The sequence below is a fragment of the Phaethon aethereus genome, assembly GCF_964289735.1.
Source record: "Phaethon aethereus genome assembly, chromosome: 5".
Classification (NCBI taxonomy): domain Eukaryota; kingdom Metazoa; phylum Chordata; class Aves; order Phaethontiformes; family Phaethontidae; genus Phaethon; species Phaethon aethereus.
Window position 1 is genome coordinate 35,295,720 of NC_138579.1, and position 27,500 is coordinate 35,323,219.

A 27,500-nucleotide genomic window follows, 5' to 3' on the forward strand; every position below is an offset into this window, starting at 1 on the left:
CTCCAATTAGCACCAATTAGTGAAGTTGCTTCCTACAGTGGAATTCTGGGGATGTAAGAAAAAAAAAAATAATCTCCCAGAATGCCTGGTTGGAGCATTTATTTACCAGGTGATGGGACTCCTGAAGAATAACTTGATGAGGATTTGCGCCTGTGGGACTTGAATACAGATACTACTTGGAACTTGCCTGCTCGATTTGACTGGTCAATCATAGGCTGTACTATTCTTCTTCTGGCGTTAATAAACCTGCAACAGAATACAAAGAATAGAGGTCCTTTCATCAGCTTGCTTCTGTGTTTTGAGAACACCTCTGCTTTAAAACTGACAGGATTCTAGCGTGGTGCGGCAATGTGTTTTGCTTCACGTTGCTTTTTTAAAAGAGTATAATTTCACTTTAAAGGATTTTCCTCTAAGCGCTCAGAAATTGTAACCGGTAACATGCTTATCTTACTAGCCAGCTTAAAGCTGGATTTGCCAGAAGGCTTTGAACAAGTAAACGTGACCGAAAACTTGTGTTAAAAGACAATTGTTTCTTTAACTTCTTCGAGTGGCTCGGAACCTGGTTAAAGTTCACAGGCTGGGAGACTTTCCGCCCCCCCCGCCCATCCTAGGGATCCAGCTACCCCTTGCAGCTGGCCATAAATGAGGACCAGGCTTTGCCACTCCGTGCTTTCACAAGGTATCGTTAGGTCAGCAAAGCCATCAATTAGGCTGTCTGAAGTTTTATCACCAGCGCAGCAGCAATAAGTGCCGGCCCAGAAAGACTTCTGCTCTTCTGCAGCTCCTGCAGTCGGAGCCTGTAAAGGCGGAGGTCGTTTGGAGGTCAGTGCCAGCTGGGGGCAACCTCTGCGGGGACACCCCGCACAAGGCGACCGCCCGCCCTAAACCCAGGCACCTTTCAACTCGTTAGAAACCCCCGGTCGCAGGTACATGTGGTTAATATTAGGCCCCAAATAACTTTTTTTTTTTTTTCCTCCTCCACCCCCCTCAAACCAGGGCGGTTGCCGAGGCTTTTGTGCGCTGGTGAAGGCAGTTAGTTGGCTGCGGAGCCTGGATTTAATTTTGCTGGTAATCCAAAAATAAGTGCTTGCATATTTCTTATTAGCTTAATGCGCAGCGATCCACATCGGCACAAGCTAAGCCAAATTAATTTCCCTAAAATAATTTAAAAACTTGCCATTGACAGAGTTTCTTTCAAAACAGGGCAATTTTCTATCACTCAGGAGCCACGCTTGTTTTTGTCCCCCTTCTTTGTGTTTGAGAATACTTTGGAGCCTTCGTGCAGGTTTTGTGTGCTATTTCACAGCTCAGGCTTTCGGCTGGTGACCCTTAAGGAGTGCTAATGAAGTCGAATACTAGTGTTTAATCCTCTTCAGAAATACTAACATGCCCATCATCCAAAACAGCCTCCAATAATTGCCATTGGGCCCGATCCAACACCTTGCGATGTCTTTCAGTCAGTTAACTGAAAACTAAGTTCATCTGCTCATTTAGTAAATTGCTAGCCTTTATATAGCACCAGCTCCGCAAGGCCTTTTGTCGCACTCCCCTCCCTCCCTCCCCTCCCGCCCCCCGGTTAAATTCCTGCACAGATAATAAAAGATGGTGGCACACCTTCGATTGCATCTTCCGTAATCACAGTCGTGGAAATTTCATTAGACAGATGCATAAATGCTACAAGTAACACTAAAGGGCTCTTTTGCATCTCTCTGTTTACATCCAAAAGACATTCTTTATTCTTTAGGAAAAGTGTAATTCAGTTGTCAGAAATGTCATCCTGCCTGAGAATTAGTCATGACTTCAGGTATTAAAATAAAAAGTCAGACACAGTCGATGTACTTGTTTATTCCCTTCTGACTGCGGCACAGCAAAGGCATCTCCTACCCCAGCACTGTGATTTCGAGGCATGTTTCCATCCTCAAAGACAAAGGTCCCCGATAGAACTTAATTTGCTGAGCTGCTTTGCAGTAACGTTACAGCGCTGACCGAACGGAGCCTGACCTGAACCTTCCTCCGTCCAGCGCGCCTTTTATCAGCTAAAGTTAAGGCCAATAGAGATTAACAGGAAAGCCTGATAAGATTGTTTTCTCTTCTCCTATGAGCTTCTAATGGTGTATACAGATGGCAAGGTTTTAAAGAATGGAATGAACGCTTATTTAGGCCTGTAAAAAATCACAGACAACAGAAACATCCCCCCACCAGCACACACTTTCCGTCTTACTAACCCCTTTTCTTCAATCAGGCCACTCTTCAGGGAAACCAAATTGCTTTTTCGTTTTTTATTTAAACCCCAACCACTTTTATTATTTACATCTGGTGGTCCCCTTATTTATGTCCCTCTCCACTTCCCTGCACACACACCCCGGCTCGCAGGGCTGCGAAGCATTATGGGCCTTGGCTCTCAGCAGGAGAACTCGACACTGTCTTCAAACAAATAATTAAGGGGAAGGTTAAAGGTTCACCCAGAGGTCATATCTTTGGATACTCCTCAGAAAGTTTACATTAGTAAGAAATGGGTGCCCTCTGAAGTGATCTTTCAATGGGCTCACACAACAAGGCAGAGCATTAAGAAAATTCTAAGTCCTGAAGGGTTTCAGGTGACAACTGCTTTACCTCCGCAAGCAGCAGGTTGGGATACTCCACTCCAGTCTTACATATTCGACAGCCACCATGGAGTAAGCTTTTTTGGGACCGGTATTGAAAACCCAATCTTGCCCAGCCATTCCCTCCCTAAAGAGCTTGGTCTCATTTTATTCCACTGATGTGAATAAAGCCAGCCTTTCACCACGAACTCTACACCGAGGCAGTTCACTAGTTGTTCTGGAAACGAGAGTTAAGGCCCTAACAGTGAGTCCCCCATCTTTGTTTCCCTACAGGAAAAAAGACTGATAAAACTGATCACATTTGTTCAGTAAATCGTGCAAAAAATAGCGCTTAGGTTTCATTTCTGATTTCATTATTTCTCCAGTTTTCTTCTGCATGTGTGCACAACTGCAGGTGCAAATGATGTCCTCTAGACCAGCAACACTTTATCTGAAGAGAAGCTACACTGTCATATACTTAGAAAGATAGAGGAGCACAGAGGCTTTAGGCATCCAGATAATTCTGAAATTCCATTTCTACAGCTCCTCTGAGAAATCCTGTCCATAAACAGCATCAGTTGTACCCACCAATGGGTATGTCTGAAAAATTACATATGAAATTATTTATATTTACAAAATTGCAGGTGCAAAACAGACATACATTTCAGGTGAAGCTAAAAATCAGATCCTTGTTCCACTGGCAGTAGCTACGTCATGTAATGCATCAGCACAATTGGTAGACAAGGGCACAGAATGCAGTGTTTGTGGATTATTATTTATTCTTTATATTGCCCCATAAATATGCACAGTGCATAACAGAGGTGTAGAAACCGTAGTTCCTGTCCTAGCCTTTACATTTCTTGAGGGCTTTTTTTGAATCCCTCAGGGAGCCATCTCCAGGGCCAAAGTAAAGCAAAATACAGCCTTTTGCACAGCACTTCAGTTGGTGTGTTGCAGAAACACTGTGATGTTATTTTGGCGCAAATGTCTTCAAAAGGCATTAAGAGACAAGTGAAAAAAAAAAGAGACCACCAACGCCACTATTTCCAGCATTATTTGGTACCCTATAAAAGAAGAATTCACAGCTCTGCTCCTGACACTAATTGCCTGCCTTGTTCATATGCTTCACCCAGAGGCCAAAGATTGAATGGCCTGAAAAGATGAGTAAAATCTATCAACAAGACATGGATTTCTTTGTTACTCTTCTGTTACTAGTAATTCCTGTTATTTGGATGATAGCAGCAGTTAGAGGGCCCAGTGAAGCTCGGTCTTACTCCACCCCATGCTGCACAAGCACACCATCCAAGAGAACTCGGGGTCTGAACAGATTCCCAGGCAAAGCCTGGGGGAGAGGAGAGACGCCTTCTCCCTGTTTGCAAAGGGGAACAGAGACAGAAGGAGATTAAGTGACAAGGCCAAAGTCACACAAGAGATCTTTGGCAGAGCCACACACCCAACATAGATTTCCTCAGTCCTCTTTCAGCGCTCCTACAATCTGCTATCCATATGCTATCTTTCCTTTGTTCCCCCAGCTTAGCAGTCAGGCACACTGGCAGGGGACTGCAAAGAGAGCTCACATTGCCACTGTTTGTGCCTTACCTGCTGTGTAGATAAAGAGGGGTCATCAGCCTCCAGGGCTGTGAGGCGATACCTTCACAAACTCTACATTCATATGGTCCTTGGTCCTCATTCCAGAATGATAAATGAGGTGTGTAATGCTGAGAAATACATGTCATTGACATAGTACGTTTAATGAAAATCTCACTTCCAGCATTTTGCGAATGACAGATTACCGACCTCGCTTATTCAAACAATAGCCATTTGAGTCGAAAGGAGGTTTTTTGCATCTTGTATTTTTCTTTAATTACTACCTAAAGCAGCCGCATGTGTTTCCTATAGCCAGAGTCCGTCTTTCTCACACACGCAGTTCGGGTAACTTCTGTGGGACAATTTATGAAAGCACAACAAACAAGATTTGGCTCAAAATGCACAACAATATGGACTTTCAAATGAACATATTTCATTTTCATCTGCTTCCAGCAAAAACTGGTAGAGCAGTGAAGGTATACTAGTGAATATGCAATGTAGTCTGGTGATTTGGTAGCCCTAGTCCTAATTGGTTTCTACCACTGGTAATTAGCATGACAATATAATCTAAATATATGCATTTAATTGCATCTCTTCAAATAGAACCTTGGTTTCTTTTGTCAAAATAAACATGTATTCTGTATCTTATAGGAACTCTTGTAGTTAATCTTCTTTATATATTTATCATATTTTATCTCAAGTCATATCAAATGACGTTAAACTCACATTTACATAATAAGTTTTATTTTTATAATAAATGATGTTCAGATAAAATCACAGAGAGATATTTCTGCAAAGTGCAAAAGAGAATAAACTGCAAATAGACATCTCTTAGCCTGCTCACTCAATTCTGGCACATTCAAAAATAATTTTGTTGCTGTTTCCACTGTATTTTTTATACATACCATACACGTATTTCAAAACACTGTGACCACTCCATAACTGAATCTAAGTAAGATTAGTTCTTGAAATGAACTGTTAGTGACTGTACTGATTGGTAAGCATAATTAGAAACATCTCCAGCTTTACTCTATGGCCATCATGGAAAATTCACTTTAAGTACGTAGGGTCACAACAGGTCTTGTTTCAGGAGGATGAATTGCACGAAAGCTTAGGAAACTAAAATTCAGCCCCAACTTGGGGTCTAATCTGAACTCAGAGAGTGGTATTTAACTCCAGTCACTTGTCTATACGTCTAATATCTTCTGCAAGATGAACAGGTACAAAACTGAACCAGTCCCCTGCAGCAGAGTAGATTGCTCCTCCTGAGAGACCGATGAACAACATGGAGCCGCCACACACAACTCAAAACTTTTCAGTATCAGTCCTCAATCTGGATTTCCACTTAAAATATCCATCCTAGAAAATGAGGTGTTAAAATATTGCATTTATTTAACAAACCAGCCACTGCATAAATGGGTTCTCAGTTCTTTATATGAAAAACAGAGAAATAAATAAATTTGTGAGACAAATTCACAATCAGTTCTCTAAAAGTACTAATGACAAGGAAAGTTTTGCCTCAATTAGGTTTTAGCCCAAGACACTTCTGCTCTGTCACTTGAAAAGAACAGATACACTGAATTAATATTGTCACAGGCTTAGTCATAGAAATAATAAACATAAAACTAACAAAAACAATGTAAGGTTAAAATTGTTTATTTGCTGTCATCTGAATATAAGGCCTAATTTTCAAAATTTTTAGGTACCCAGAGGAACAATCTAGCAAGATTTTTCAAAAACCTGCCAAATCTAGATGAGAAGCTCAGCTCTTATTAAACCTAGGTAAGTGGGAGCTGAGCTTGATGAATAAATGGGGTTTAAGCACCTGCTTCAATTTTTTGCTAAGAGCCTAAGAATGCATTCTAAAAAATAATCCAAATGTTTTCACCTTTGGTGGGAAAATAAATCTTTGCCTAAATGATATTTCAGTATTTGGACTATGAACATGTCAGCATTTAGCTCAAGAGTATATACTACACTGATCCCTTGTTGCCCAAGAATGCCTTAATTTGGAAGGGAAAATAACCAATGAAATATTATCTAAGTAACAAAAAATGTTTTCATAAGTAACCTAGAAAATGACTTCTTTCCCAGGCTGAAAGAATCATTTCAGAAGCCTTGAGCAGATCAGAGCAGTCTGAAAGAACACATTAGAAAAGACTACTTTGCAGAAACACTTTTATCAATATACACTCCCCTGTCTTTGTCTATCACCCAAACTTTTATCTGAGCAAGTAAAATCTAGTTATCTTAGTTTATTTAACTTCTCCCTCCAATATGTATTCTAAACTGTCAGAATCAGGTTTAGGCATCCTTCTGTACGTGTGTGTACAAAAATAGTTGAAAAAGCCCTTGTTTATGCTTCACTGAATCTATGCCGCACCTGGTTACCAACTCTTATTTGCAGCATTCCTTATAGCAAATTAAAAAAGCTTGAGTTAGTCACCTGGAAATGAGCCATCTAAACAAGGCTTCCCTAAGTCATGAGTATGGAGAAATGGAGTCACTTACACGATTGGGTTTGAGAGGAAGGAGGGAGGGACAGGCAGGTTCATTCCCTGACAAAACTTCACATAGTTTTGGACATCCTTGTTAGAGAAGGGGGGGGAGGTTATGGCCTGTTTAAACTGATTTTCTTAAGCTAATTTAGACATTTCACATCTGTCAAAGGTGTGATTCAGAAGACCTAAGTCAGCATCCGTGTTTGGTGGAGAGAAGGCTCCGGAAGATGACAGAGCGCAACTAAGCTGGGTGCCTGAGGCAGCCCGAGGCAGGCACTAACCGTCCCGAAGACCTCTGCTGCATCTTGTATGTTTATGTTGGAGCTCCTAAAAATATGTTATGCCACTTGGAGCTGCCAGTTGTTGGAAACCATCAATTTGCCCATCCTGTAACCGTGAGACCATCCTAAAAAATCAGAAATTTAAACGGCGCTTTTCCTGGTGTTTACTTTGCAAGTGTTTCAGTCATTGCGCCACATTTTTAAACTGCTCTTCTCAGCCACAAAATCTAGAAACTTACTTGAAAAGATTCTCACGTAACCATTGTCTCCTGGAGCTGGGACCTTGAGTTAACATGAAATAACTTGAGCCTTGTGATAAAATCATGAGAATTGGCAAGACAGGCATCTATTCACCTCAGAGAAGATCCGTCTTGTTAAACATGTAAGTCCCGGTTACCAGGTTACCTCTTGGGAGCGTGGGGAAATGATCTGGCTCTGCCAGGGACGGACCTGGTGCCTGTCATGGGGAGCACCTGCACTGCAGCACAAACCCCGGGGAGCCACCCCGCCTTCGCTCCTGGGGCAGGGGCTTCTGCACAGGACCCGTTCCCTACAATGAAGGCAGACGCCCAGGAGGCCCTAGTCACAGTCGGGGCTTGCTGGTGCTCCCCACAAACCTGGAGGCCCCATGGCCACCTGGCTCCCCTGCCAGCCTGTGCCTCGCTGCTTCCATTGGCCTTGCCACCAGCCCAGGGCCGTGAGGGCCCAGCGCCAAGGCCAAAGCCAGCCCGCGCTTGGGATGGGTGCCCTGTAATGTCGTTGACAGAGGAGCTGCCGCTGCCTGCTGCAAAACTGGGCTCGCCCCGAGTCCCAGCCTCCGGTGGCCCCGGGTGAGGCCTCCCGCTGTGCAGCTGGGCGCCATGAGGTGGGGCCAGAGCACCGCTGCCGGGCCAGGGCCCCGGGTGCTGCTGCCCCAGGGGCTCGGCTGCCTCCTCTGCACCCAGAGAGCCAGGTAGCATTATGGCCGTGCTCCGGTTTTACTGGATGCTCATGGCGGGGATTGCGCTGCCCCGGGCAGCAAGCACGCCGTGCAACCTCGCTGCGAAGGAGAGCAGGTGGGAGGGATGTATGGCTGTTAGCGTGAAGGTGGCAAGGAGTTCCCGCTCCACACCCGCACGTGCCGCGGGGTGGGCGCAGGTTTCCTCACACGCTCTCAGGAAACCTCAGCTTACGTGGAAAAGTGTCATCCCCTGTTCCCCCTGGGTTTCTGGCGGGTAACAAGGGCCTTTCAGGGCATGCAATCGCACCTGAAGCCACATAACACACGCCGGCGATGGCGGTTACTCTTTCATGAGTGCCATCAGATTATTCCTATACGGCTATTTATCATGCACCGTAAAAATGATCTTTTAAAGATACTTGAAAGGAAGGGAGGAGACAAACAGGCATACTTCCTTAGCTATTCATATCTTACAGATAAAATGCAAAGTCAATAGACATAAGCTGTAGTATATAACCTCATCCTGTACTTGATTTATTGCAGATGGGAATCAACTAGAAACTGAATCACTGTGAAATTTTTACTACTGGCATTAAAATTCCAGGTTTGTATACATACGTCTTGTGGAGATGCTAAATACAACTTTAGCTAATTTGGCGTGTGCTTTGATTTGCTAGCACTTAGACATCCATCTTAAACATAAGATAACAGATCTCCTATAAAGTCTTAAGTAACTTGTGCATTTAAAGATGTGTTAATTTATCATCTTAAACTCATAGGAAAAGATTTTCAAAACTAATAAGGGTCCAGCAGTCTTGAAAACACGATCAGCTTATCTAGCTTCTTACATAGGAGTTGAGGGGCCTCATTTTAGGTAACTTTTTTTTTTGAAGTGTAGTTTTTGAATAATATTACATTGAAATATTTTACACATCTTTTTAACTGATTCATATTAAATTCTTAGCCAATTCCAAATTGACCCAAAAAGAAGAGTTGTCAACAAATTTAACATCTGTTTAACTTCCCTGATCAAATTAGATTAAGTCACTAATTCTCCTCCTTACTTTTCAGTGGAAACTACCTAAGTAGCAACTTGCCAAAAATGCATAAAGGTGTTTAGCAATTATGTACTGGGTATGTTTGAAGAGATCAAGGTGCACTCACATGTCCTGTGCTATGGATATCTCTGATTAGCTTGTCATCTACTCTGAAGAAGATGTAGCCCAACTCTCCTATACTATGTAACAGGCCAGCTGTTAGCTGTCTGTCAAGCACCTAAAGTGGACAAGTAGTCCAGGAGCAAAAATGTCACTCCTTTGATCTGGCAAGGAGCAGCTGCTGATTTATAGAGTAGGACTTTGTTCTTCCGTTCTATTTTACTTTCTTTCCTAAGGCAGAACCACAAAATCCAGCAGAAAAAAAAAAAAGTGCCGTTCTCTGCAACATCAACAAGCTCTGACAACTGCAACAGGGTTTTTCTTGGCCCTAACAAAGCTCTCAGGCATCTCCTTTGACGCTCACCTTTTTTTTTTTCTTCTTCTTTTTGCAATGCGGTAGTTATTGTTTAATTCAGCTTCTGTAAATGGAATGGACTGTGGCCAGCAAGCCTGGGGCATAAACACACCTGTATGAAAGAAGCCTTATTGTAGCAACCATCTACAACCAACCTGCACATGCACTACCAGTTCGTGAGTTCAGAAGGAATGTTCCATTTTCCCTGACAGTAAATTTTGCCTTAAGATAACATTTTTTTTGTACCCACTGTCCTGTCTTGACCATGAAGCTTGTACACTTTTTCATTGTTATTAAAATGTGAAGGAAATAAATACGTATTTTTCTACCTGCCAACCAGCAGACCACAGGAAATTGGATCCGAAGAGCCCACTTTAAAAAAACCACAATCAAAATATATTTATAGAAACACACTGCTGAAAGTTTGTGAACTACTGATCCTAAAGATGCCTGTTCTGTTTCAGAGACAGCGATGCAGTTGCAGCTACCTCTGGCTTATACTTTTACAGATTCTCCTCAAAAAAAAGCATTTTGCAAAACAGGTACTCAGTAAGAAATAGCATTTGATGCAACTAAGCAGACTGTGGCACTGCCAGCCCAGAGTCAATGCTCCGTTCTGTTCTCCTAGACTCAGTCACTGCACGGGCTGTTAAACTTCTGCCTCACCCATTGGAATAGTGAGGGAGTTTTCCTTTATTTCCTTTCTGATCTGTTTTCAAATTTATTAGCTAAAAAAACCAAATCTACAGGCCACAAGAAAAGGCTGCAGCATAGTGCTGCTGAGTGGGAGAGTTTGTGTGTTTACGGATGGGGAGGGGAACCACACAGCAAGCTGTGTATTTGACCCTGGTATGTGTCTACGCACATGCTGTGTTCACACTTTTTTATACTGTAACTTTAAAAAAAGACAAAAAGGAGTATAAAAACAAAGATAGGAAGAGGTAACGGTGGTGGGGGCGACATCATGACTACAAGATCTTTTGCATATATGTTAGCTTGTGGAAATAAATAAAAACTATTACAGCCAGGGCCCTAAGGGAGGCAGGAAAATGATAATGTATAGGATAGCATAAAATGATATATTAAAAACTGTGCTGTCAGTGGAACAATAGAATATTAAGCAAAAGTCCATAATAATTGGCAGATATTTAGCTGTAGACATCTTTCTCTGGTTGGTGGGTACTAAAGTATACGTGAGAGGAAAGAGAACTAGTTAGGCAATTAGAAGTAATGGGCATAAATAATACACTATGTATAAATACATCCCCCCCTTTCCCATCTTATAGCTCTTACCAAGATACACCTAATCACCTCTCAGTAACTCATACCTATGTGCTGGTATCCCTTGTGTTTTGTTCATTGCACTCTCTGGTTACTGGAGATTCTGCTTATGTAAATCTTTTTTCTCTCTAGAAGCAGAATCATGTTCATTTTTTCCCTTTAATTATCCCAATACTGGTGGCAAGACTGTATCAAACCAGAGGGTCTAATGGCGTAGTAGCTAAAGATGTGTCAACACCACAGACACCATGAGACTGCAGCCTGCCATGTTGTGGAATATGTTCTCCACAGTGACTGAAGGTATTAGCAGTGCAAGTGTGGGACAGCTATATTATTTATGTGTGCTAAAATGAAGAGGTAATTATACAGATCTTTGCAGTGTCACACTGGTCAAGTTTTACTCTGCCTCATCCCATTTTGTGTTCTCTGTATCCCAGAGGAATCAGGGAAAAATGCTCTAAAAACATTTTTGAGAGTTTGTTAGTATATGAATGTGTTTTATGTATCCCTGTGTCTTAGTTACTGTAAGCCAAACTGGTTTGGAATCACGTAACGGAAAAATTAAAAAACCTCTGTGGAGTCTTTTCTTCAGACTATCACTCCATATTCCAGGCTTCCATACTTTCTGACCAGTGCTTCATCTCCCCCAGGGCTCAGCTCCTGCTCCCCAGCCTACCTTGCTGGCGCACCAGAGATAATTGCAAAGTACAGCTGGCAAGTCAGCGATAAAGCTTGCTGGTGCTCTGCAGGGGTCCTAGATGGCCAGATATGCTATGAATGAGGACATATATGTGAATGTTACACCATTTCTTTTCTCTCTGCTGTTTTCATTCTTCTGAACAATCTGAGCACTGAAACCGAGAAGGTTTGTGCTTTCGGAAGCACTTGAAAGGTTGGGTTCCCCTGATTTCAGTATTCAGCTGGCTTATGGGCAGAGCAGAGCATTGGAGGAGCCTATGCTCAAGTGCACCACGTTTCAGTCGCTGCTGGCTTCCCTAGCCAAAGAGATGGCTATTAATGTATTTTTCTTTCTTCTGTTAAAGGACGGGTAGTTGGAGAAGTCTCTCCTAATGTAGTCACTGCCACTTAAATATCTCATGTGAAAATTAAATCATACCACAAAAAGAAACTTGAAACTGAGCACGTATTTCTTCAATGAAAACTGGCCAGTTCTGTAACGTGTTCCACTATCCCATATTTTGCATACAATTGAGATATCTGTTATGAAATGAAACCCAATCTATATAACCTATCTAATATTTATCTTTCTTTATGAGAGCAGTTTGGAAACTCTGTGTGTGATCTTACATAATTTTAATAACTGGTTGCTGATGGATTTCAATATTAACTCTGACTGTTCTGACTGGTAGGGTGTTGAGGCTTAATTTTCAGGAGAATTTCACTAATTGTTCCTGCACTGCGTAGGGGTGAAGGCATCTAAGAATATGTGTATAAACCTGTATTTGAGCCCACAAAGCTGGAAATTGCAGGGCCATATGCAACAATGCTGATCACTTCAGCCTGGTCTAGTAAAGTACTCAGATGTGTAAGGAAAATTTTCAAAATGACCAAGTCAAAATCATCAAAATCATCACCGGCCCTGTAAAGCTAATCCTAATGTTCAGTGAAATTCTGGGTTAGAAGGCAATATTAGCAAAGGGATGTTGACATTAGTGCTTAAATTGTAGGTGATCTACTCCCAAGGAAATTCCTGTCTCCGGTTAGATGTTCCAGGAATCACCAGAAGGTGGACTTAGATATCTAGCTACACTTTTTTTTTGTTAAAAAAAAAAAAAAAGGAAGAAAAAAAAGCCCTCACTTAACACTGTAAGTGCCTTAATTCTTTAGGCATGTAGATTTCTACTTTTTAACACCCCACCCCATCATCATTTTTCCTGCTGTGTATACTCACTCCTAACAGTCAACCACTTTCTGCTGTAACCATGTTTTATCTCTGAGTTAGAGGAAGACACTTATGTCCAGTCAGGATTCTTATGGATCCTTTTAGTGAGACAGACATCTTAGGACAAGTTTGTTCTTTCTTATAACAACACAGATAAAGATCTCTTTCCTTTACAGCTGACATGATAATTATTTGACTATTTATCTGGAAGAAGGAGATCAAGTTTTGCCTCCCTATCCTCCTTGATTTGGAACAAAGACTTGCACATAGGCCAGTCACATCCTAAAAGAATATCTGAATCACCCAGGTATTCAGTACAGTGAACAAAGCCCTTTCAGTTCTCATTCTGAAGATGTTCCACCTGAAGTAAGTAATTATACAGTCATAATTAACCAGCACTTAACTCTCACACATCTAAAGTTGGAGCCCTAACCAAGAGGCTATACAGTCAAGCCCTTGTTCTTATTTAATTTTGTTCTACTGACTAGTCGTTACATATACAACAGAACTGGCAGTCAGGAGAACAAGAAAGGCGTGATAGTGAAGAAGAGTAAAGATGGAGCATTATGTTCAATAGCCCATTGATTGGGAAATTCAACTCACTTGGAACAGTTAAGACATTGATTTAAATCAAGACGAAGAGAAGACCTGCAAACATATATCCTATTTAACAAGTGAATTTTCTAGCCAATGAGCCATTGAGTATAGCACTACCTCTACCCCATTTGCCTCTTTTGTGTAAAGCTTGGTGTGGTTGATGTATGACAAGAACTTTGGCTGGATTTGGCCTCTGGGAAGACACACTGAGGCAAGGCTGATTTTGTGTTGAAAGTTGTATGTTGCTCTGGAACATGTTGCTGTCTGTCTATCACTGTATATGTATTTGGGTTCCTAATCCTCGGTCCTGGAGGTCCTTTCTATATAAAATAACCATGGGCAGGGCAATATTTCACTTTTCAGTAGTGTTAGGGTTACAGTTCCAAGTTTCTCAGTTATATCCCATTCTAAGCAGTTTTGTGCATGCTCACTAATGGAAACAGGTATAAGTGGACCAAAAAGATTTTAGGCATCTCAGGACTAGGCAGCAGCTAGGTGACGATGCTGGAAAATTCAGTGATGGCTAAAGACAAGGATTAGCTTAAACTAAAGGTTGCAGGGTTTGCTTTACATTCATATGCAACTGAAATGATACACCTATCTAAGACATACGTATATACTAATGAGGAAATATTTTATAAAATGTGCTACACAGATCTTTTATTGTGGTTTAATTGGTTTATAAGCCAGTATTATAATAATACTTTCATAAGAAGTTCAAGCCAAGTTGTAGAACATCTTTAACCAACCTTTGAAAGAAACACAAAATTTAAGGTCAGTAGAAACATTATGTAAAATAAAAAAAGCCTGTGAAAAGAGAAAAAAAATGCCCCAAAGTCACAGGCAGCATCTTCAAGAGAAGAAGTTCAGCATTGTGCTGGTGTGTATAAGAATTTAAAAATAAATTTGATAAGAAATTAACTAGAAATATAATAAAAACAATGTTTTCATTCTAATTCAGTGTTCAAACTGAAGAAAACATAGGAAGATAAATCGGTAGTTAGAAGAGGGGAAGTTATTTTTTGTTTTTACTTTGAATTACTACAGTTGTCAAGGATGTGTACATTCCTAGGAACAATACACATTTTTAATTTGATAGTGAAAATCCTGTAATATTTAACTATTTTAGGAATCAAATATGCCTTTGTACATGTGAACTTGTAAACTTGCATCCATGTAAAACAAAATTATAAAAGCAACAAATGCAGACACCCATCCAGATGAACCAGTAAAAGAGAGTTAGTTTCCATTTCCTTTTCTTGATTCTTCCCGAATTGTTATATTCAGTCTTTCCAATGTGACTATATTATCATCCACAAAATTTTTAGCATGATCGTAATCATAAAAGATATACTTTATATCTTTATAAATCACATGAGGCTTAGCAGACCCTAGTAATGCCATGTCTACTTTAATCCTAGTAAATTCTAGCCTAAGACAGCATAGCCTGTGCTGTCTCACCTGAGTTCATGGAGACATTTCAGGAAATGCATTAGCTCTGTGAGTCAGTGAAATAAATACAAACAAATTTAGTAGTCAACCAAAGAAAAATTTAGCACTCTAAATGAGTTTTGACAGAAGCCTGCATTGAAAAATCCAGCTGTATTTTATGTATGTCCCTTAACCACTAATCAATTCTGCTGATATCAGTGGTCCAATTAGCTGCCTAACTTTTGACGCCTGATACATGTGTTCACAGTAAAAAAAATCATGTCTCTAGAGGACAGGTCTTCCTTTGGTCCAAGAAACTAGGGTCTACAAAACAACGAATATGAAAACGTCATAACGTCAAATTCCATGTCTTAATTAACCAAAAATCTCACAGTTCCAAGTACCTCATCACTAGGAGAAATTTGATGCAAGGATGAACAGCTAAGACGGTGCCTACACTTCATTTTCAGGTGTACTAAATACAGGTAAAAAATTGGTAAGTGAAAATTTTTGTGGGTATGTTTTGCATCCAGAACAAAAAACCCCCATTTCATCCTTCTGCCAGATTTATCCCAAGTGCTACCTAGATCATGCTCTGGTTTTCCAATATAGCACAGTTCTATAATAACTGTTTAAGCATGCCATACAGTATTAATCTTCCTCATGAACTCAGTCCCAAACCAGTTTCCATGGAGAGAAATTAAGAGGTATGTACAGGCAAAGGAGAAAATATATGGCCAGCCAATGATACAGAAAGGCTCTTTAGATGGGAGCTATGGTAGAGAGGAAAGATTTTTCAACTGAGATTGCAGAACTGAGGGGAGGGCAGCATTAGGCAGTAGAGAGGAGAATATGAAAAAAAAAAAGGACAACTATGCTGAAGTAGGTTTTGACATTGTTTTAAAAAAGACAATTTTGAAATTGGTCCGAAAAGGATGGCGGAAGGCTGCTGAAGTGTCTAAAGTAGGAGGTGATTTTCATGTGTGTGTGAGAAGGATCCATCAACATTTGACACATTAGAGGGGGATGAAGAACTGGGACTTGTCCTGAGAGAAGGGGACTACAATAGTCAAGGTGAGAAGAGATAAAGGCAGAAGGAAAAGTGGAAGTGGAAATATGAAGAGAGGCAGACATTGGAGGTGTGAGAGAAAGAGCAACACCAGAAAATATATGTGGCTTTTGGGCAGTGGGAATAAATGTGTGAAGAGTCCTAGAGGCGTATAGAGGAGTGAGACTGGTATTTAAGAATGTCTGAGAGAGTAATGTTGTTCTGGGTTAGCTGTCAATTTTTTTTGCCATGTTATAAACCCATCTATATAAAATGATACTATCTAAAACACGAACTTCTTTTAAACAATGCTCTGTTTATTGTAATAGCTTGTTAGCCAAGCAATCTCTGCAGTAGCTGCAGCTGTGGCTTGTTACATCCCATCAGCAATTTTAACTCTCTTATAGTCATTAGTGTAAAGATTTTCACAGTATTTTAAAATTATAAATATACTTTCCTCCCAGTTCCCAAGTTCCATTTTGTTTGAATGGACTATGCATCCTTTAATGTCTAAATAATTTGCCCTGAGAATCATCACAACATAGCTATACTTTGGAACAGAAGATACGAATATGGTTCTGATAAAGCTCTGCAAAGTTTATTTAAAAAAAACAAACAAATGTGGCTTTCAACAGTTTATGATTATCTATAATCAGTATCTTTCTCCATAATATAGTCCAAAGATCCAAGTCCTGACATAGTCTGCCTCTGTGTGAGAGGGTGGCCGCTACATCTCATGAGTTGTTTAATCCTCACTGTTTGTTGTGTGTGGAGCACCAAGTAGGCTTTTACTTACGACTGCTTTAAACAGTGCCTGCCTGCCCTATGACTTTCCAAAACACCCCAGGATGAGGTTAGCACGATAAAAAGCTTGATTTCTCTAAGCAGCAGTCATTCAGACTGACAGCACCCATTCATTTACTGGAGACTAAACAAAAAAAATACATATACAAAAAAAAAAAAAAAACCCACAAAAAAAACCCCTCAACTGTTGGACTTACTGATTCTTGAAAGGGCAGCTGCACTATCATTACCGCCAAGTGCATACAACCTGAGGTTGATGTTGGCTTACTTAAAATGACTATTTGCTATGAGGGTTTGGCAAAGCAATTTATAAAATGATGGGGTAAAAGTAAGAGAAGCCCCATTAAAAGATTTTTCTTTCCTTTAAATGAGAGTGAACAGAGTAAGACTCTTGGAGTTTGACCCACTTATTACCTTTGTACATTTGTCTTTATTAACATCTATTAACTGATTAGATTTCCCTTAGAAGTAATTGTGCATTGTTAGATAATACTATCATTGTGGCTTCTTATTGGGGAAAAGTATTACATCCAAACACTTAAGACAGATAAAACCAGATGGATGTATCTGTCTGTCCATCCATCTCTCAGCTCAAGAAACCTTTGGGTATTTTTAGAGAATTTAAAGCAGTGGTGTAAGTCATAAACAAAAGGGGCATTTTTAAGAAGGAAAATACACTTAATTAAATAGATGCCAAAATTATTTTATTGTCAACAACCACAGTGTCCATGATAGAGTGATGTTGTGTAATCGTTTCTATGGAATTCCAGCTCTCAGAACCATAATGAGTCGCTATTAGAAAAAGCAGGGACATATTATTAGTATCCCCACAGAGTTATCTTCTAAATTATTTATACTTGCAACACTTTCATGTAATGGCAGTTTTAAACTCAGGCAAACAAAGCAAACCACACAATAAAGAGAGGGGAAGAGAATTGTACAGAAACCCTTTCTGAACGCATGTAGTTAGAAAGGCGAGTCAAACAAACTAATCAGATTTTGTTTCCTACTCAAATCCTCACGAGGTTTGCAATAGAGAGCATCAAAGCTTTTGGGGTTGTGTCACCTTGATAAAGGATTGAACGGCACTGTATCTGTTTTCTCTCTCACATCTAAAATGTAAAGGAATGCAACTTTATTTGGCTGGTGCAAGTTTGCTTATTGTCTTTGAAATTCCACAGCGGACCCTCCACAAAAAGCTTAGCTATCAGAAGGGTGCAAATAACACCAGAGCCTTGTGTTGCTCTTATGTTCATCCCCTAGGCTATGGTGCTAGGTTTGCACAGGAGCTGGGGGGGCAGCAGGGAGGATTGTTGGTTTTATACAAACTTAGCATTGTGAATTACGGGTTCTGCTTTCCACACTTGCTTTACCAATACACACTGTAATGATTAACACTTTAGGAGTCAACGCTTTTCAGAAAAATTGAGATGGGATACCTTTTTTTAAAAAAAAAAAACTTCAGCCAAACTCAAGTCTGCTCAGTGCAGAGAGGATTTAGCTGAAATTGAAGAGAAAATAGGTCGGACTGAAGCCTCTGACGGTCTCATTCTGGTCTTAAACTGTTTGCATTTATGAACATATAAAGATCATCCTGTTCACTTTCCATTAATCAATCTGTGAAGCTTTGTCTTAACCAGCAAAACAAGTTCCAGCTAAAATCACTGTCTTATTATCTCACTGAGCAGCTAAATTTGGTTACTTTAAAAACAAATTTCTACCCCACAAAAAGTAAGAAAAAACATACAGCATGGGGTTTTTTCCCCCCTGACGGTCTCATTCTGGTCTTAAACTGTTTGCATTTATGAACATATAAAGATCATCCTGTTCACTTTCCATTAATCAATCTATGAAGCTTTGTCTTAACCAGTAAAACAAGTTCCAGCTAAAATCACTGTCTTATTATCTCACTGAGCAGCTAAATTTGGTTACTTTAAAAACAAATTTCTACCCCACAAAAAGTAAGAAAAAACATACAGCATGGGGTTTTTTTCCCCTGTAAAAGGAGTATGTAGCTAAATATTCTCAGCTTTTTGTCAGTCACAATGCAAACAGGTTTTAAAAGTATCCAGTTATTCTGAGTGAGCCTTTTCTTGGGCATTTGGATTAAGGTACCCAAAATAAACACAAAATTAAGACGGTGGCCCTCTTTTTAAGCAAAATGATCCTTAAATGTACTAAACACCTCATTGCCTTGTGTTACTTCAGTTGCACACGAGCACTCTCATTGATTACCGTGGAGTTACATTAGTTTAAAATTGGAGTAACTGAGCAGTGGATCAGGTCCTATAGTCAGACATGTATTTTCCACTAGATAATGGCTACTTATATATTTATGAATTTTAAAATGCTTTTCAATTCAACTATCATTGTTACTATGTGCAGGAAGTAAAGAAGTAAATTGCAACCAAGCTTTCAGGGGTTTATTCCCTCATGAAGCACTTGTATTGCTAGTGTCAGGGGAGGGCAACTGTATAGTGCCCTCTACATAATAAATGATACTGTTGAATATTCTTAAAGTAATATCTGTGTGTGTGTGGTTTTAGGGACAGAGCTGTTATCTGTTGGGTTTTACATTCTTAAACATTATGCCATCATTTCTTTTAACACAGCTTCACCAAAAGTTTCAAGGAGGTTTAAAATAATTGGGACTCAGATCTATTCTGTCCTGATCACCCATAGAAACAGTGAGTACTCACAGGGTGATAAACAGCTTTCAGGCAAATGCGTAACTCCAGTGTCAATTGGAGTTATGTGCTGAGACTCAGAGCAGAAATAGTATATAGCTCTCCGTTCCTGAACATGACAGTCATAATAAACCTTAACCTCTACATTCCCTGCTTTCCTCAACCACAGCTAAAAATGCTATACACATTTATACCATCTAATGAAGCAGGCATTAAAAGGAAACCACAGATCTATACCAATAGATTATCAGGAAGAGAAGTGTGAAGTGAATACTTGCACATTGTAGTATCATGGTAGTTACAAAGAGGAAAGACCTAATACATCATCATCGTCATCCTTCAGCAGTAAACTGGATAGAGCAAACATGCAATGCAAAATCCTAGGGGACAGAAGCTCAGACTCACTATGCTGAACCTGGAAAGAGAATGATGGATGCTTATTTTACCCTTCTTTGGTGGCAATACAAAGGAAGGACAGACTATGGATTGAAGTAGGGGTTTGGGTTCCAGTGAATTGTGTCTGGTTTCTCAACCTGTCAAATATTTTCTTTATTAACATGCATAAACCAGTTAATTGTAGATGATGACTGACTCTGAAAAGAAATGAGAGGATATAAGACTTGCTCTTTCAGAAGCAAGCGAGTAAAGAAAAAGTAGGAGTGAGTGGAGTTTAGAATTGACTCCTTTTCCACCCACACCTTCAAGCCAGGGAAACGACCAGGATTGAAATGATAGCAACCTATAGCAGATAGTGGTCAGTAATGAATACATATCACCGTAATGAGCAAGGGCAAAGTAGGAAACTCTGCTTTTGCTATGCCTCAGAGACGTATTCCATGCTATTCCTACAGTTTTACTAATAATCAAGCCCTTAGTCTACCTGGCACTCAGTTTCCTATCAGTTAATGATATTAACAATTTTTTCTTCCCCATCTCACCTCTCATTTTCCTTATGTTGTCATGATACATTTTCTATTGTTTGTGAGACGATTTGACAATGAAGGGCACAAAAATATCTAGCTACTAATATATCCATGCCTCTACACTATGCAGGATTTACCTTCCTCTGATTGAAATTCTGATGGTAGCTGAGGGCCTGATTGTTCTAGCTACAATTACTAGAGTCTGGTTTACAATTTGTTCTGCAACTGTTATTCACATGTAACTTTTCAGAAGTCTTTCTAAGATTATTTTTTTATGTGGGATAATTAGCCCGATATTTAAGAATTCTAATCTCATATAAATACTCAATCAAAACACATATTTTCCTGTGAGCTAAAAATGCCTAGATTTCAGTTTTGATTCTCAAAAGAATGTTATTGTTCCTGCAGGACGTGCAATGGAACATAAAAAAGCACTTTACCTCACCATTTGAATTGGATGAATTTTTTTCTTCTTCTCTATTTTTGAGTGTTTAATTGATTATTGTTGTCTAGGGGTTTTTTTTCTTATCATCCTTATCTCCCATAAGTGTGGATTTACTGTTTTTGGAAACTCTACAAAAAGAATGTTGTCCTCATTCTGTGCTTTTGATTTAATATATTTAATTTCTAAATAAAAAATAAATGTTTTCATTTTCAGGACCCATTCAGTTAGCGGTCTCTCTAAGGGACTACCAAAGAGGATGCCAATTAATTCTGACTGTGATGTATCTTCCAAGACCCACAAATTCGTTTCTCACAAAGCCACAAAACAAATGTTGGTAACTGACTTTTGGCAAGTACTGATATAAACTGGACTAGAACTCAGGGCTGAAATTGCAGATGTTTTGGTATATGAAATACTTCCTTATCCATAAGATAAATACTGTACCAAAGTGGTAACAGACAAATTACTATGTCCTCATGACTCTTTAGGTTAATGCCTCCCTCAGAAAAGGGGAAGGAAAAAGAAGGATTAAAAAAATGTCCTAATAATCTCTTACCTTTGCAGACAGCAAGAAGAAATCCAACCCGGCAATCAGAAAGAAGAGCAAAAATGAACTACTGAAAGTGGGAGGGCACAAGGTACAGATACAGAAGGAACTTACTGTAGTTCTGCGTTGTGCACAGAAAAGTGGGACACTTCAAGTGTTTGGTTCTTTTTTAAATACGTTTGTGGGCAAATGTACATTTTGTGTTGAGGAAGCACAACTTAAACCAGAGCACAGTAAAATGTGGTTTCTTCACTATCATGTCTCAATAGGAGTTACTAGAGCCCCTGGTTTAAAAAAGAGAAGAATGTTGATATAGACTTCAGAAACTGTGGCAGCAAGTAAAACAACTATTTTTATCTGCCTATGGTGACAAAATATGCATGCTTCTGTGCACTTTGGTTCACCTCAGATCGATTTAGTTTTAATCCAGGCCTATTTTCATGGATTTCTTTTAAATACATTTCCTATTAAGTAAGTAAACTTTAAATTCTTTGTAAGAGCTCATATGAAAACAGATCCCATCAGCTGTCTGATGAAGTGAACACCGTGGAGGAGAACAGCAAACTCAATCCACTTTGGCTTCCAGTAAAAGAAGCAACCTGCCAGAGGCCAACAAAAGAGCAAAATGTGGAACTGAGCTGAAGTGTCAGGATCCAGCTGTTTTCAGGGACCTAGTTCCAGGCCTACCACAGGAATAAGAAGTCAGATTTTCCCTGGTTTTGCATGATGTAAAGTCTCTCAGCATCTACAAAGTTTGTCTTCATTTACTTTGGGACAAGCAGGAGTGTCATCAGACCAATATCTCCCAAAATTTTATATCATATTTTACAGGACGTAAATTGCAGTCATTACTGGGCCCTAGAGGAAACAAGTGAGTAGCAAACATCAACGCGTCCATTCTCTTTTTCCTTTAAAGAAAACTTTTTTATGTATTTGAAGATTATAAGTAAACGAGTTGTTTAAAACAATCATTACTTCATCACCACGACGTTTTCCTTAACCTGGAGATTCATTGCAGAAGAGAAGCATGTATGTCGGAGCACCTTCTGATTTATTGGACACTGATGTTATTTGCTTGTTTTACAGTGGATGGAGACAAGAATCTTTGTGCCCTTTTCTGAGCATGCCAATGCAAGCAGAGAGTACTGTGCTTCCATGGGTACAATTCATGTTTCAGGTAGCTTGCATGGCCTTAAATGAGCATTTCTTGGAAGTAAGTTGCTGTGCAAAGTCAGGGTCAGAGTAGACTATTAGGGACCAAGCATCAAGAAAACATGGATAGGGGCATTGCTGGAGGAGACTCTGTGGGGAATAAGTATCGTTTCCATCATGGTAAACCCTGCATTACTACTGTACCACAGTTCATTTAAATTGGTAAATGGTAAAGTCACCAGATACACTGGAGACAATTCATATGCCCCAAATTTACTGGAGTATACAGTCACAAAATCTGTGCCCTGAGGTCAACATAAAATATCTATATCAGGTACATGTTTTTCAGCATGGCTTAGAGATGTGTCTCTGTGATTTCACATGCTGCTGAAGGGTATTGAGGCCTGTAACACCTCTGTGGTGTTACAGGTGTTACTGCAGGTATCCGCAGTCATCTGCTGTTGTCTCCGTGTCATGATACATGAAGAGAAGAAGAGATGAAGAGAAATTGCTACTGTCCTTCAACTTGGCAACAAGGGTCCTTTCCTTCCCAGTTTTCAGGAAACTCTGCTGTATCTCTATGTATTGTCCTGCAAATGCTGTTTGAGTAACTTATTGTAAGTGTTATTTGAGGACTGATTCAAAATTCAAAATTGAAATCTGTGGAAAAACTCCAACTCACTTCAACAGGCTTTAAAACAGCAATGTGGACAATCTGAAGGAGAGATTGTGGAATGAAACCACTTCGAAAAACTACTGGCCGCCAGCCACTGACTCACTCACGTTACGTACGTAGTGCCCCAATGTGACTTTCTGGGAAAGTTAGAGAATGAAGCAGCAAAGCGCATTTATATTTAGGAGAAAAAGATTTTTTAGAAAATGTTTTTATATTACTTTTATGCTTTTCCACCTAACATATTTTAATGTTATTTTTATGTATTTTTATCTTGCTCTACAATATATTGTCATATAACACAAAAATATATTAACATGAGATTCAAAAAATAGCTTTTGCAGTTTTTCACCAGCTTACTTTTATTACTTCAGCATTTAATTACTTATATGTTTTAACACGTCTGTGGAAGCACACAGCTCCGTCTCAGTGTTAGAGTCAGGTAAGTGCACACCGTTCACATGGCGAATCCACTTGCTGACTTCAATGCTTATACTTATTGTCAGAAAGGCTGTGCAAACTGTTATAACCTTGTCAGGTGATTGAATAATTTAGGGGACAGCTTTCCAAAGCTCCCCATGTACCTAAACCAGACATGTGCTTTGCGGTATTTATAAAAGCATGTGAGGGCCATTTGAAACCAACCCACTCTTACATGGATGCTCTCTGCAGTGAGCTTCATATCTCAGCTCGATCTTCTAGGAGCTGCTGGATTATGACTAATACGTCTACAAATTAGGTGCCCTGGACTTTTTAGAAAAAGGAAAAACAGAAATTTCTGAGTAAAGTTGTAGGAAATATTTGCAGTGAACATAATCACATGAAACTAATATAATACCGGGTTTCAGCATAGACCTCAGTGCAGGTTCATAGAGTGATTCTGGACTCATTTTAATTTTGCATTACCATCATGTCATATTTCAAAACTGGAGGAGATATGATAGCCAAATCGACGTTCAAACCACAACACTGCTTCTGGGTTTGTCTCTGTTTTTTGGAGGGAAACAAAATTTTACACTTAAGTGGGAGTTTTGACATGCACAAATAAACAGTAAGTCGTGTGGCTGAGGAGTAAAGCTCCTCCTCAGAACTGCTTTTATGCAAACACGACCCTCCAGAACCTCGATGTGCCAAAGGCTGTTGAGACCTACTCTCCTTGATTTAGCAGTTTACTTAAGCGTGTGCCTGTCTATAAGCACATGGATAACTTCTTTAACATGACTGAGAGCTAGGCAGGTGCTATGACAGCCTAATGGAGTCAGGCGTCGTCTGAAGAATGGGTTCTGAGAGTGTTTGTCCCTGAACACGTCAGCCAACAGTCATCGGTTTTTTTACTGATCAAACTACTTTGCCCTTTGTATCGGTGGCTTTGTATAACTTCAGTAATGGGATACTCAGCAAGAGTGAAAATTTTTGTTTGTAAATAAAATTATTTTAGCTCATTATAATTAAGGCCATAGCCATTCATCGTGATATTTATAAAAATTGTTAAACTAATGATTCATCTCAAGAAAAACACCCAAGGTATCTGTGGGGAAGATGGCATCTACTTTTCATCCAGAGCGTAAAGTCTGAGGGATGAGGGATCAGAAATAAAGCTAAATGTACCAGAAGCAGCTGAGAAAAGTCCTTATCTGGAACCAAATGACTGGCTTTTTCCTGAGTTTATCCCCCAGATCTGAGTAATGAGACCTTCAAGGGATCAGCGGGACTCATCTTTCCCTCCAGAAAGCAATATTGTTCTCTTGTGTGGAAATGAAATCTGAACTACTGTGCCTGCGTTTCTCTCCTCCTTTTATAGATCCCATTGACTAAACTACTGGGCTTTAGTAGGCACTGAAAAGTTAAAGTTGGGAGAAAGACAGACACCATGGAAAACACAAATGGACAGACCTCACCACATTCAAGACCTTCACAAAAGAGGACGGTGTTAAGGAAGTTCCATGTGGTTGTAAAGTTAATAGAAAACCCTTGATTTGTTTTTGAATATATAAAGCAGAAATATTCCTAGTGTCTTCCCAAGCACTTACTGGCTAGTTTACAGAACACTGTGCCCATCAACATAAAATATATATATTTTTGAAATGTAATGTTGCTTTTAAAATGTTTTTTTCTCCATGTAAAATGACATATTCTTCCTACACAGAGAAAATAGTCTTTCTTAAACTTGCAGGCTTACAAATGAACAAGGCCAGGCAATGTAAAGAGCTGTAGAAACTTTTTCAGGGGTTGATTTATGTTTGAAACAAGCAAGCGAAATACAGTATATTTTATGTTGTCTGATAAAAGGTGGTGTATAGAAAAAACCTTCAAAATGCAATGTTTTGAAAACCACAATGAAAAATGAATTTTTAATAAGGCTTGCCTCAGTGGTAGTCTTGGCCAACAAGAGACTTCTACTATGCGAGTGCAATATGGAATTTTGACTTGGGAAACTCTGTATGGACTGTGTTTTACACCAGTGATTGAATTTAGGTAGGGAATTCAGAAGAAAAAGAAAAATTAAGAAGAAAACAAGAAATGACTGCAACTATTTAAGGCACCAAGCATATTCTAGACTAATTTTCTTCACTCTACATAAATGCCCTTCTATGATGATCCAAATTTTTAAAACTTTTTCTGCTTCCATTGGTAGTTTTTAAGATAAAACCTAGAATTTTCTTGTTTCTGCCATCTTTAAATTAACCCATACCCAGCAGAAGGCTAACATCAATCTCTTATGATTTTATTTGTTTTAAGTGGATAAGAACAAAAGCACGTAAAAGTACAATCGAAATCTGTGAATTTCTCCCAGTTCTCACTTTCACATGGAAATTGCTCTTTTATCATTCTTAACATTGACCTAATGAGCTCACCATTCCAATTTTATCCTCCAAACAACAAAAAAAGGAAGACAGCTGGGTTTTGAGGCAGCTGTAGGAAAGTCTATCTTTCTGTATTACTCACTTTTGTATACTAGCTATTAGATACGATGGCCTCTTTGAAAATTCTGTCTTGGGAAGATTTTTGCCAAACCATCATTCCCGATTCTTCATTGACCCACATCTTGGGTACAAATATATGCCCTTAATACAAAGGATGTATAAAATACTCTCAGTATACTCCTTATTTAACAGGCATTGTGGACTTTTTTATGCGTTGAGTGTGGAGGTGATCAAACAAGGTGAAGAACAGTCACAAATCAGCTTTAGTCACATCTTTCTGAGCAGAAAGATTTTACCAGAGCATGTGTCCTTTAGGGATCTTACGTTCTTCAAGCACTTCTATTTTTCCTCTTTGCTTATTTTGATACAAAGTGGTAGGAAAAGCTAATCCTACCTTTACTTTTCCATTGGGCCAGATTTTTACTTAATATAAATGACTTTGGTTTAGTTATGCTGATTGTTATTATATTTTAATGTTAATTTTTGCTCTTTGGTAACGTGTCTCGGTGTCCTGGAAAGCACCTATGATAGCACTACACTCCCAGGGTACCTCAGTCTGAGCACCTGAGTGGCAGTAAGGGAGTTGGGGATACAAAGAAGGCTGTTTTGGTACATTTGTTCCCAAATGGAAAGGGGACAACTTCTTAAGAATATATTAACATTGTGTTCCCCACACTCCATCCCAGATAAAATTATTGGCTAACTAACAGTTTAAGAAACCAAGTTACAGATTTCCTTATTATACGGCGTTTCTCCAACCAGCAGCGTACCTTGAACGCATGCAGTCCAGTGTGAGCAGGTTTTGAAACTTTTGGAAGTTCGCATGCTGCAGTAGGCTTGAACCTCATTTCAGAGGAGAAGTGAAAGTGTGTTTGCCACCTTATTGTGAACTCTCAGGGAAACAACATTTAGTGCAATAGGCATAAGCATTGCTACCTCGTAGCAATTTATGGTAAGACCAGTAGCAGAGATCAGCTAAAAATCTTTAAATTGCGCAGACCCACTTGCTTTGCTGTGTTTATGCCAGAGATTAATTTGGCCAGTAAGTTTGGATTGTATCTGGATCGTAAAAATTCAGTAGATCTACGTTGTTTTGGAGCTGGGACCTTAGGCTGACCTCTCCTATTCTAGCTCAGAAATGTAACTAACTGAAGCAACTAATACTAACTAGTATTTTAAAGGTATGTTATTTTCACACCAATTTTCAAATCATCTGACTTGCCCTACAGAATTTCCCTACAAATTACAGTTGCCCTGACTTCTAAAATATAAGCAGGGTTAACGGGTATTTTTTTGTGTTTGTTTTTACCAATCTGATAGATCTTTTTTAAAAGAAGAGCCTAAGTGGTACCTAGAATTATAGTTCTTAAATAACAAATAATAGTGTATAAGCCTCTCTTCCTACACATTTTCCTTAAGAAGTCTGTAGGAGAAGGGGGAAATTCAAGAATCCAATGAAACATAAGCAGCAAGTAAACCTTTCTATCCTCTTCAATTACACAAAATAGGAAGGGAGCATCATTTTCAAAGGAACAAATGTTACACAAGACATGCCCTTTAAATCCTTTTTAAGGCTCCGTGACCTGTAAAACTATCTGCAATATCAGCAACAGAAAGCCTTCCACAGAACAAATGCTTATGTTTTATGTGTACTGTATTTGCTAATCATTAGTTCATAAGCA

The 27,500-nt window shown here is 39.4% G+C and overlaps 1 protein-coding gene across 7 annotated transcripts in view; it reads right to left on the reverse strand.

Moving 5' to 3' along the window:
* Window positions 1-27,500, reverse strand: part of MEIS2 (Meis homeobox 2) — a gene marked incomplete at its 5' end in the record, with an annotated part of 173,778 nt that overhangs the window by 5,229 nt on the left and 141,049 nt on the right. For all 7 annotated transcript variants that reach the window (XM_082000486.1, XM_082000485.1, XM_082000484.1 and 4 more), the window contains one exon: window positions 188-246. In XM_082000486.1, coding sequence (XP_081856612.1) covers window positions 188-246 — 59 coding nt within the window. The remainder of the gene's footprint in view (window positions 1-187; window positions 247-27,500) is intronic.